General features: G+C 28.5%; 2 protein-coding genes across 3 annotated transcripts; both read left to right on the top strand.

The window, feature by feature from the left end:
• Positions 1-78: 78 nt before the first annotated feature.
• On the top strand, positions 79-6947 carry Fancm (FA complementation group M). Of its 2 annotated transcripts, none has more exons than XM_011059361.2 (13): positions 79-440; positions 584-751; positions 1602-1774; positions 1974-2063; positions 2181-2405; positions 2478-2631; positions 2772-2887; positions 2960-3079; positions 3235-3400; positions 3496-3650; positions 3984-4218; positions 4318-6419; positions 6538-6947. In XM_011059361.2, exons 1-13 carry the CDS (start codon positions 275-277, stop codon positions 6754-6756), a joined length of 4089 nt encoding a protein of 1362 aa, XP_011057663.1. In that variant the 5' UTR covers positions 79-274; the 3' UTR covers positions 6757-6947. The 2 variants fall into 2 exon arrangements, with proteins under 2 accessions (XP_011057663.1, XP_011057672.1); XM_011059370.2 differs by having other exon boundaries at positions 80-440; positions 4336-6419.
• A 3418-nt stretch (positions 6948-10365) lies between these two features.
• Positions 10366-13340, top strand: LOC105147962 (uncharacterized). Its single transcript, XM_011059348.2, has 3 exons — positions 10366-10453; positions 10605-11123; positions 12912-13340. The coding sequence occupies exons 2-3, from the start codon at positions 10665-10667 to the stop codon at positions 13008-13010; spliced, it is 558 nt and encodes a 185-aa protein (XP_011057650.1). The 5' UTR covers positions 10366-10453; positions 10605-10664; the 3' UTR covers positions 13011-13340.
• Positions 13341-13431: the final 91 nt, after the last annotated feature.

Here is a 13431-nt window from a genome sequence, read left to right as displayed (position 1 = left end):
AGCACTGTCGCTCAGATCGTTCAGTGGAAACGCGACCTATGTCAAAAAAGATTCCCATGTGACGTGATCACAAGCCCTTGGCATTGGTTCTTGGAAACTGTTGAAAACTGTTTGTGTTGGAAGCACATATAATGATCATGTTGTGACTACGTTTATCTAAGATAAATACTCATATTCATTTCTTTAAAAAATTAATATCGATTATGTTGAAAAGTGATTTCCGATCTGTTGATTCTGTCTCTGGAGTACGTAGATCGAACGAGACTCTTCAAAAATGGAATCGCAAAGTATCCAAGTTTCCCATCATCCAGAGACCAAAGGATTCGATCTGTCAGCTGGAAATACTTGGATATATCCGGAAAATTATCCAATTCGCCAGTACCAGTATGACATAGTTCAATCTGCTTTATATCGAAATACTATGGTCTGTTTACCCACCGGTAAAGAGATATTTCTTATTTTCTTATCAGCATTAAGCTTATTCTACAATGTGTTTTTGTTTTCTGTTTCTTAGTTTTTTGCTATTTTTACTTGTCTTTTTGTTTTTTAATAAAAAAGTATTTTTGTCTTCAATTTGTGACAGGTTTGGGAAAAACATTTATCGCTGCTGTTGTGATGTTTAATTTTTGGAGGTGGTATCCATCTGGAAAGATTGTATTTCTAGCACCAACGAAACCTCTGGTTGCCCAGCAGATCAAGGCATGCTATGAAGTAATGGGGATTCCAAATGTCGATATGATAGAACTGACAGGTTTTAACATTCATTTATATCATTTATGATACGCTTTCCAGTGAGAGACACAATATATAATACATTGATTATTTCATCTTTATTTGAGAAGAGACAAATAGAGAAATGGATAAGAGAGAGACGGGAGAGAGAGAGAGAGAGAGAGAGAGAGGAAAGAAAAAAGAAGAAAAACTGGATAGAGCAACTTAGGATACATTTCAGGAGATGTTATTAGTGTCATTTATATCATTTTATCTTTATTGCTTATCTGACATAAAACAAGGATAGAATGACATAAATAGAACTAATAGTATCTTCCTAAACGTGCTTTTAATGCTAAGGCAATTAATTAGTAAATTAAGAGCATGGAAGATATAGAAGGACGAGTGAGATTAGGATCATCAAGTCTCTTTTTTGATAGTATACATGGTAAAATAAATAAATATTCTATTTTATATTCTATTTCATCTTTATTTAACATTGGCAAACAAGGATGTAATAATTTACTGTGTTACTATATGATTGTGTTCCAAAATTAATTGCCAGTATTGAAAAATTATAATACACATAATGTAAATTACAGATTTTCAGTATTGGCAATGAATTTTGGAACACAGCCTAGGTTATTTGTGTCTCTTGCTGGAAAGCATCTTTAATAGTACAGAAACTTTTATAGTATTAGGTGTTGGAATTAATTCGTAGCGTTTTACAAGTGATGGGAAGTACTTTCATTAATGTATTTTTTAATGCTCATGTGAAATAAATAACATTCTTTCATTAAAAAACGCTACGAATTAATTCCAACACCTAATAGTATTTTGTACTATATATTATCATGTAATCTAATAAAAATATATTGTTTAACATACAGGTGCAGTAATTCAGAAGAATCGTGAAATAGCTTGGCTCAAGAAGAGAATAATATTTGCTACTCCTCAAGTGTTTCATAATGATCTTGAGAAATCGATCATACCAAGTCATCTAATTAAGTGCGTTGTCATAGACGAAGCTCATAAAGCTCTGGGCAAGCATTCGTATTGTGAGGTAAAAAAATATAAGAGATATGGAATATGAAGGAATATAAGGAATTTTAACTTCTTGTTTTGATTGGTCACAAATTTTAATTTTTCAATCTTCAATCTCAATCTTTAATGCACAATTTGATTTTTCGGCCTAAGACATTACTTAAAATGTCTTGAAATAAGAACAGACTACCGATTTTAAGAAAATCTATAACTTTTAGTGTGTCAGAATATTATCCACGCAGAATCAGTACTTTAGAATATTGGCACTTTCTGCCACGCCTGGAAATAAACTAGATAATGTGCATGAAGTAAGTGAATATTCAATGCTGTACATGTAAATATTTAATGTTACTGGAAATTTGAATTAGAATTTTAAGGAGTAATAAGTAATTAATATTTTCTGATGAATGTTTTATTACGCGTAGGTAATACAGAATTTAAATATCTCCCATTTGGAATTAAGAGATGAGAACTCAATCGATATAGTACCATATATTAATAAAAGAAAAGTAGATATTATTTTGGTACCTCTTAGCAATGAATTAGCTGCATTCAAAGAGAGGTATATTATTATTATGGATCGCCATGTAAAATTTCTTATGCAATGTAATGTATTACAAGGTCATACAGCAAATATATCTAAAGGAAGGGTAATTAAATTATATTTATAAATGTTTATGATTTACTGGTATATAATTTTAAATGTTCACTACATTTCTTAGGTATTCCATTTGTTGAGAGAATTTAAAATGAAGACAAATAAATCTGGAAATTATGGACAAATCATGAAAACATTGAATATTTTGTTAACTATGTATCATGCTTATGAACTTATGATTAGGCATGGATTGCGTGCTTTTCGCAAATTTTATGAAAGTACATTATTTATAAAATTCATATTACAATTAATTTTATGAAAGACGTTATACACATACGCACGCACGTGCGCACAGATACACACACATTCTTTGTTAGTTACATTTATCAAACAAGACTTAAGGAAATTTTACTTTTAGCTCATTCTGATAAGTTTTGGATACACAATGAAAGTCAATTACAAGATTTACTCCATGACATAGAAGCTTATCTTGGACCATTTCCGGAATTATATCCTAATGGAGACGTATCTGAGGTTTGCAGAACCATCTCTTAATAATGGACTAAAAAATTATATAATATACATATATAGAAATAATTATTTTAGATACCAGTAAATATTGTATTTGGACATAATAAATTTCACAAACTGAAAGAGTTGCTTGAACATCATTTTAATAGTGTCAATGGTGATCGAAAGGACACAAGAGCTATAGTTTTCGTCGAAGTTAGTATATTAGACTTTTACAGACTATATATAATTATAACATATGCTATTTATTAAAAATTTTTGTAAATTATAATATATAGAAAAGTGTAATTAATTTATATTCAGAAAATATGTATTATAATTTTAATATGTTGCTCCATATAAATCTTCAGTACAGAGACATAGTCAATGAAGTCTATATTTTACTTTTGCAATCAAAACCGATAATTAGGCCACAGATGTTTGTTGGCCAAGTTAGTCAGAAGCAAAAGCAACAAATAAAAGCGTTGGAAGATTTTCGAAGCAATCATGTGAATGTACTGATTTCTACAAGTATAGGTGCGTAAAAAATAGCAATATTAATCATTTTATATATTGTAATTGCGTCTTCTATCTGTCCTTTTTAAGATATATTAATTTTTTTATATACATAGGTGAAGAAGGATTGGATGTAGGGGAAGTAGATCTTATAATATGTTTTGATGTATCACAACATTCTCCTATAAGATTGGTTCAAAGAATGGGCAGAACCGGACGTAAACGAGATGGTCATATAATTGTTCTTGTTACAGATGGGAAGGAACACGAAGTAATTGAAAATTTTACAATATTTTGTATATATGTATGCGTGTGTATGTAAAGCCTGTAATAGTTGAAACTAGATCTTAGATGCTTAAATAATTTCCATGTGAATATGTATACTACATATATAGTAATTTGAATTGTGTGCCGAATTGGTTTTTCGATCTTATAAATCGATCTTATAAATGCAATTGAATTATTACAATAATATCTTACTTGAATTGATAAGCAATTTAATAATTTGATGCTCATGTAGCTGTTCAAGCAGTCTTAATAAATCGTTTATTATTATTTTATGTGTGTGTATTCGCTTTAACTGAAATCTAATTTAACTTTGCAGAATTTGAAGTCTACGCTTTCTAGAAGGGACTCTTTAAATAATAAAATATTAAACACAAGTAACATATTTTCCTCCTTGTACGATAATAATCCTAGAATGATACCAAATCAATTTACTCCGGAATGCCATAAGATGCATATTATAGCATTACCAAAAACGCCAAATGAAAAAGGTAAAAGAGGGAAGAAAAATATCAATAAAAAGAAGGAAGTATTTAACATGAAACAGAAAGAAAGTGAGTTTTATGGATAATTAATTTTTTTAATTCTCCTTTTTGTTATCAATTGCTTTATATTTATCAGAACAGTAGATTTATTTTAATATTTCTTAAAAGATTGTATTTGTTGGACAGACTTATGTAAAAAAGGAAATCCAAGTCAGTCGTTGATGATGAGATTTCTTACTGATAAATGTAATGAACAGAATCGGGATAAGACATGTAATATTCGTACTCAGTTAACAATGCAAAATAATAATACAATAAATCCTAATAATGTCAAACTGTTAACTGATGACAATGCGGGAATCGATTTTCTGACGTTATACACAGTAAAGAAATCGGAGGAAGAAATGTCTTCTGAAGCTGTTTCTAAAATGGATACGACTTATATTCCCGCACCAAAACCAATTGAAGATTTGTTCAGTTTCGTGGTACCTGATGTAAAAGTTATTAATTTATCTTTTTTAATGGAAGATAATTTAACGCAATGTAAAAATTACGAAAATAATTTATCAATACAGTATAAAAACGAAAATGAGACTATTCATGACAATGATTATACTAACATCGATGGTAACTTTTGGTGCACTGTCCGAAATGAGAGGAGTATTCACAACGATGAAATAAGATTTGAAGATATACTTGATGAAAGTTCCGATTCGAATGAAACAGCAGTTTCAAATATAAACCAACGAATTACAGATATAGAGATAAATTCAAATAAAGTATCTACATCTGATACGAAAGAGGACAATGAAATTATAACTGACATAAAAACTGAATTATCAACTAATACACTAGAAGACCTGGAATCTACTATATTTGAGAACATATTGAATGAATCATTTAGTTCTGTCGAAAACGATTTAAATGAAGAGGATGTATTTGAGAACATATTAAATAAATCCTTTAGTTCAATAGAAGACGATTTAGAAAATAAGGATAATACAGCATTGCGAAATGCGGAATCAAATCTTTCAAACATTTTTACTAAAAATACAGGAGAAATTAATATATCGTATGAGCCTAACGTTAACACTTTTCATAATGAAGATAATATTGTTAGAACTAATCTATCAGCGTCTATGAAACTTGCTAAGTCGAATAAAGTTGCACATTTTATTGATGAAATACAAGATGTTGATTTCAATAGTGATGTTGATATAAGTGAATTTATTAAATGTGACTCTAATAAAAATAAATCGATATGTAATTCCAAAACGGAAGAGAGCTTCTTATCTATAACTCAAGCTGTTGGCGAAATAGCACGAGTGAAAAGAAATTTGGCAACATCAAAACCTTCTGTAAATAAAGAAGAATCGATTAATAAAGATAGTCCTGGCTGGATTTCAGTCAATATTAAAAATGATATCAAAGCTGGGAAAAATAATCCAAATTCGAGGACAGATAATGTTACATTATTAAATACTCATTGCAATTCCGCTGCTAAATCAGATACTATTAAACAAGATTTTGATTTTCTAGATGATTCTGACGAAGACTTCATGATTACGGAAGACAGTGCTAAGCAATTTAATGAGCTTGAAAGTTGTTACTTTCGCAACTCATCGAAAAATTTGAAAGATGATATTAGATACATGCCTAGTACATCGAAAAACTCAGTAATTAGAAATGATTGTCTTGATGATACATCGAAAAGCTTGAAAGTGAAACACAATTATTTTGATATCTCGAAAAATCTTAAACCATGTGGTATATCAACACCGAAAGATGATAGACATTCGAAATTGTCTTTGAAACGAAACAAAGCCCAGAAGGATTCGAGTGCGATCAATTTAAGTTTCTTCAAAGCGCCTGATAAATATGTGAACAATACAGCAGAAAAAAATATTTTAAAATCTAACCCTGATGTGCCAAAGCGAATCTTTCCTTTGAATGAAAAAATCGCAAAGAAAAGCAAGCATAGGCTCAAATGTGAAAACAATGTCAAAAACGAGTTTATAGATGACGAAGCTGAAGTAGACTCTGATGTCAGTTCGGATGAGATCGTTATAGATGACGAAGATTTTGGGGATTTTGTGAGCTATACACAATTCTCGCAGGAACAAGTCGATATGCATGCGCATTATCTGCAAACTGTTAAGAGTCCGATAAAGAAACCAGGTGCTTTTCATTTTAGGGAACCACGGTCACCTGATCTAAATACAGAGATCTATTCGCAGCTTTCGTCGCAAATTCAAAACTCGTATCTTTATGTGCGTATATTAACGTATTACAAACTTTACCTTCGACTTGTACGAATAATCGATTCAATTTATATATACGAAAATTTAATAAAATACTATTTAAATATCTATTTACTTATGATTTTAGGATTCGTTTTGCGTTGCGGAAGACGTGGAACCAAGCATACTCCATAATGATTTGTTATTAGATAAAATGGAAAAGAAATTGGAACAAAACAGACGAAAACGTCTCTGTTTTGACAAGAATACGAAACGTACTAAAAAGAAAAAGATGAATATTTTAAATTGCTCTGTGAGCAGCGAGGATGAGATCGAACAGCTGCGTTTACAAGTGCAGGAAGACTGATTATAAGTTAACAATAATTCAGCTGTGATGTGTCGATGTATATAAGTTATGAAATGTAGTTAGAAATTTATTTTCATATGTACAGAATGTAAATACTTGTTAAAAATTCAAATGTATTTATACAACAACATTTTTGTAATAAAATTGTGTAAAGATCTATCTTTAATTAAATATAGATTTTGATAAAGTAAGTTCGACCCTCTAAAAAAAATCCACTTAAAAAAAAGTCAAAGTGAAATACCGGTGTGTTTGGAACCAAAATTGCCACAAAGCGCGATTGCTGATAGAACATTAAAAATAATAGAAGTTTTAGACATACATCGAAATTCGAGTTTTTTTTATAGAAAAATTTTCAAAAATTTTAATTTTTTCAAAACTAAAAAATTTCAAACTGGCATAGTTTTTGTTCTATAAATCATATAATAAACAAACAAAAACTGAAATTTTTGCTTGACGCACTTGCGTGAAATTATAAAAACTATGTGTGATTTTTCCTTCAATTTCTTTTTTTTATTAATTTATAGTATATAAAATTTATGATTTCTCAAAAATGCCATTTTCTTGAAAAATTCATAAAAAATTTATTAATAATTATAAATAACATTTTGAAATCTCATTATGTGCTCACAAAATTTTCTTTCAATTTTTAGAAAATTTAAAAACTTGTTTAATTTATTTTTAATAATTTTCATCCTTCAAATATTAATTATTATAAATATAAAATATATTAAAAATCTTATTTTTATTTTTTTGAGTAAATTTATAAAAAAATCTATGTGTAATGAACATTTTAAGACCTCACCTCGTGATGGAATTATTTTTTATCAAAAAATGAATTGAATAAAAAAATGATCGGGTTCAAAAACTGATCAGGTCGATTTTATATGGAATGTTTCTTGTATATATATATATTAGGTGTTGGAATTAATTCGTAGCGTTTTACAAGTGATGGGAAGTACTTTCATTAATGTATTTTTTAATGCTCATGTGAAATAAATAACATTCTTTCATTAAAAAACGCTACGAATTAATTCCAACACCTAATATATATATATATATATATATATATATGTATATGTATATATATGTATATATATATATATGCGTGTATATTATATTAAGTAATAAATTAAATTAAATTAATTAAATTGAAATTAATTCATAATATAATTAGCTATTATATTATATTAAATAACAAATCTTGCTAATCATTAATGGACTATAAAGAATAAAAATGCATAAAACCTGAAAAAATAAATACTAATAAAACACAAAAAATCCGAGTTAAAAAGAATTATTGGTTTTTTTAAACTCGGATTTTTCCAAATCCTAATCACAACGCAATAATTTATAAGCGACAGCGTATCTCTATATTCTGGAATTCTCTTGCCTAAAATACTTGGGGAGCTTTCCAACGAGCGATACTATGTGACATTCAGTCATTTAATTTTTACTGAACATTGACGAACAACAAGGATGTAATGATTCATTGTATTACACTGTGTCATCTTTATCTCTTGTTGGAAAGCTCTCTTGATTTTCTCTCATCTATAATAGTCACACAGTCTGTATCGTAGATTGCAAGTTTACTATCACATCCAATCTGATGCATCAATATTAAAATTGATGTTTCAAATTGGCTGTCACAACATGAGGCCTGTTCATTTATTGAAAAATTTTCTAATGATACTCTTACCGTATCTTTTCTAATAGTAATATGCATACATTTACAGCTTATATTCACTTAAGCTTTTACTGCATATTGATTCATGATGATTATGTATCTATTAATGGTTGTGTTCAGCAGAAATCAGCGTTTCATGCTAATTAGATTATGTAATACTCAAATGGATTATATAATATTCAGGTTTAAATGAATAGAAGAAATGGTAAAAAATTTTCAAATCATAATTATGCATAAACGATTATATATTTTGTGCGTGCGTACGGGCGTGCATGCATGTATTCATATAATTCGAAAAAATGGAATAAATATTAATTCAATTTATTGTATTTATGTATACATATATTAAGTTGTCGATATATTGTTCGATAAGTTCGTTTAGTAATGCGATGCAATATCATAAGATAAGACAAATGGTATTAATTGCACAAATAATGTCGAAAAAAAAATATTGTTAAGTTATAATTAATCCAGTTTTATTGCTAAAATAAATTTTATTGATTAGCATCATATTTCAAAGTACACACGACATATTCAATTATGATAAAAAAGATGTATTCAGGAATAAATTTTATGGTGTTTCCACAGTCACTTATCCCACATAGTTGTCCAATATCTAGCATTATTTCAAAGATAGTACGGGAATTGATGCTTCGTGATGATGCATAAATGATGAACATTAAATATTAATAGACACATATCTATGATTTATTGAACAGGTTAAAAAGATAGAACATGTTCCAGTAAATGAGAATGGATTGAAATAGATTTAGATTTTCAGAAGCACGCTTCGTGAATTCATTTATCATGAACATTCATGAAAATTTTATAATAATTGCGTTGGCATAATTTTTCATAACGCAGCAGTTTTGTCAGAATAAAATTTCTAAATAATATTTGTTAAAGATTAGAAAAATTCAATTTGAGATATAAATTTTTTATAATTATTTTTAAAAATGTTTGATTACTTAAGATGTTGCTATGTTGATAATACGTATAATATTTCATGTTACAATATTTCTATATTATAATTTAGAAATAATTGTAAATTTTTATATACGCATATACAATATGGATCAATTTAATTCTTTCATGTATAATTATAATTATTGCTAAATGTTTTAAATATAATATTTTGAAATATTTTTCTCAATTATTAAACAATTTTTTTCTAAATTTAATTTTGCAAATATGTACCGCTAGGATTCGCTATTATTTTGAAATATTTATTATTTTAAAATTAATTGTGTAAAAACATATTAATATTTTGTAAAAGATATATATTTCTAATTTTCTACATCTATTTTAATTGTGCAATGTTATAGCATGAAATTTATTAAAAATATCATTTGGCTTATTCATATCGCTGTTGTATAGAATAATGTAAACTCTAATGTAATCATATTTATCTGGAAACATCAAAATGAATGACATAGTGGCATACCGATGACACAGGACAGTCTGATAAGATATAAATATGATAAACCAGGTACAGAATGCGCAAAGATTTCTTTTTAGATAGAAGATGAAACCATTAGAGAAAATGGACAGAAGACATATCAGTAAAGTTACATTTGGCCAGATAAATGAGAACACCTCAGGAATGATCCATTTGGATCTAGTCTATCTAAAGACCCCAGCTAAAGAAGAAAACGGAGCCTCCTAGATGGAGTCCTACAGGGAGAAAACCCTCACAAGGATCTGATCGAGGAGGACCTGAAGTTCTGTCTTACATTCCGCATCTCTTTTTTAAAAAGGTCTGAAGAAGGTTAATGAGGATGGGCAATCTGGACGAGTTGCTAAGCCAATTCGTTCAGATTGAATTCCTACTACCCCTAAGTACGTAGGAATCTTGGAATGCTTTTGGAAGTACCTCCCATTTGTACAAATGGAGGAGTTTTGTACAAATGAGAAGTATATAAGAACTGAACGCGAGTTCTGTTCAGTTACAGTTCCAAATTCTTGCCGAGCGATATTACTTCGATCGAAATCGTTGAACAAACAGTATATCTCGTACGAAATTCCATAAAATTAAATTAATAATTAAACAGATAACAATTAAATAATTAAAGAAATAACGTTGCACTGCAATTATAATTTAACATAAAATAATAATAACTGATAGACTATTAAGTTAAGTATTTATTTATTTCTTCTTTTCTAGATCTTGAAGCGCTTTTTCTAAGTTTTTCTAAGTTTTTCTGGTCCTACAAAGTGAGAAAAAATGGAATTTCCTGCAATGATCATTTGTTTACTTGCTCTTGCATGTGTGCGAAACACTATGTCGTATGTGAGCAGACAGACCAGACAGGTACCAACGACACCAACGGTATCGGCGGCAGCGGCGGTACCGAATACAAATTATAACAATACTCAACTTCCTTATTCCTATCCTACCTATCCGATCTATTCGAGCAACGTGAATCAAATGGGGCAACCTGCCGCCCCGGTAATGAATGTACCTCAGACTGTTACTACCACATCGCCGCCTACCAACAATACCAACTTATCGGATACTTCTAACAATAAATCTTTCCTTGGACATCTCAAGACCTATAGCCTCTATGTGTTTCAAGTGTTGATGACAGTTTTTCTCAGCATGTCCTTAATAAACTACATTTGTTTGCAATGGTCTTTCTGCGACAGCGTCCTTGGAGGAAACAGCTTTTGGAAAAATAACAAGGTAAAGCAAAATATATTTATTTTTTCTTTTTGAATATAGATCTCAAAGCATTTTCAAAATTTGAATTATCATCACCTTCTTTATCATAGCGGATAGATCCTAATAAAAGAGAACTTAATTTATAAATTATTAGGTGTTGGAATTAATTCGTAGCGTTTTACAAGTGATGGGAAGTACTTTCATTAATGTATTTTTTAATGCTCATGTGAAATAAATAACATTCTTTCATTAAAAAACGCTACGAATTAATTCCAACACCTAATAAAAAAGATGTTGATTTTGAACTGAAGACTTTTTTTCCAAATAATATTGATATTGGTTTAGTATGACATTTATTAAACAAATTTTTAATGCGATTTGCTCTAAAGATATTTATGTGTCACATTTTAAAATATTATTAAAAATATAAAATTTTTATAAATTGTTCTACTTTTATTGGTTTAAATATTATTTTAAATATGTTTTTGTTTGTCTTGATTTTTATGTAAAATCGTGTTTTGTAGTACTTATTTGCAAATTTGATGAAACATATTCTTTAAAATAACTTTTAAACAAGTAAGTGAAACCAAAATGAATTTTTTCACGAATATTTATTAATTTTATTAGTATATGTAAAAATTTGATTTAATTCTTAATATTTTTTCCTTCAAATTTGCAAATAAATATTATGAAATGCGATTTTACATGAAAATTAATATGAATAAAAAACTATGTAATTTTTAAACCAATAAAAGCTTGCGATTAAGTTTTACATAGATAATTAGCATCAACAATAGAACAATCTATGATATTTTTAACAATGCTTTAAGATGTGACGCGTATCTTAATTATAGTATATTAAATTTGAATTAATTATTTTTTTTTTATAAAAATCACTTAATAACAAAAATAATACTAGAATGTCTATGAGCAATGACTTAGAACGCTGACAGTGCGACTAAATCTAAAAGTAATAATAATAATAATAATAAGAGTATAATCAATCAATGTGTTTCATTTATGTTCCCGTAAATCTTCGATCAGAATTAATTAATTTTTATATTTTTTTTGTGCCGTATTTTATATTTCGCTAATTATACAGAGTAATTCTCAATTCTAACGCATAAATAGACACATAATGTTAATTATTTTTATGAATAATGAATGAATGTGCATGTGTGAGCTTCGATGTTTATTTAGGGAGTTTTCCAGTTAAAGAGACACAAACACAGTGTGAGATACAGGAATGTATAATGTTATTTGTTGTTTAAAAGGGTTATTTGTTGTTTCTATATTTTTGCAGCACACTGAAATTTTTTATCTATTCTAAATAATTGATAGCCATGTATTTGATACCCCTTAATTCTAGCAACGAAACATAGTTATACACTGTATGATACAGTGTCGACTTGTAGTTGAAACGTTGCTTAGTTCTTTTTACTTTACCACCATAGTGAAATAAAGGAAAAGATTTTATACACGTATATCAAAATATTAATTATCGAATGAAACTCTTATCAAAATATTACTCCTAGAAAAATAACGAAATGTAAAAATCGTGAAGTGAAAATGACGACACAATTGAACACAGTGTCGACTTGTCTCATAGATGGAAAGCACGAAATCGTACACTGTTTTATAGTGTCGTGTGTACGTTGCTAAAAAGTACCTTTTTTAATGCAAATTTATATCATGTTGTGTCGTTGTTAGAAAGTGACACACTGTGTCACTTTGTATCGCCTGTGTCTCTTGCTGGAAAACTCTTTTAAATAATTACCTGAAGACTTAATGATTTGATTGTTTGTGCAGGCAAGACGTTTGAATCGTTCGTACGCGACATCGAATTATTTGGATGATATCAGTTTGGCAGTCTTCAAAGCGGTAGACTACTATAATAACCAAGATTAGGGATTGAATAAAAATAAGTAATACGAAAACTTTTAAATACTATTTATGTATTTTTTTAATCAGTTTTATTATTATTCTTTTATTGTATTTTTTTTTGCATTTAACGTCTATTTTATTTGTTATTATTTTATATACTTTTTTTTATAATTCTGTATATAATTTTTTACAATCCTTTATACAATACTTTATACAATCTTTTTATAATGTTATGCGTACGTTTGTATTTGGATTTTTCTGTATTGCGAGGAAATTTTATACGTGTCAGATAATATTCGCATAATGATATATTTGTACACAAAACATTTTCAATATAAATGATATCAATATGAAGCATTTCTTGTCGATTTACATATCTATTTGACGGCGTCATTACGAATAAATATTTAATGTCCATAATTCCCGCATCCTGCACACGCTCACA

The sequence above is a fragment of the Acromyrmex echinatior genome, chromosome 10 (assembly GCF_024713525.1).
Source record: "Acromyrmex echinatior isolate Ae372 chromosome 10, ASM2471352v2, whole genome shotgun sequence".
Classification (NCBI taxonomy): Eukaryota; Metazoa; Arthropoda; class Insecta; order Hymenoptera; family Formicidae; genus Acromyrmex; species Acromyrmex echinatior.
The sequence above is the reverse complement of the archived record's forward strand: the minus strand, read 5'-3'. Positions and strand labels throughout refer to the sequence as shown.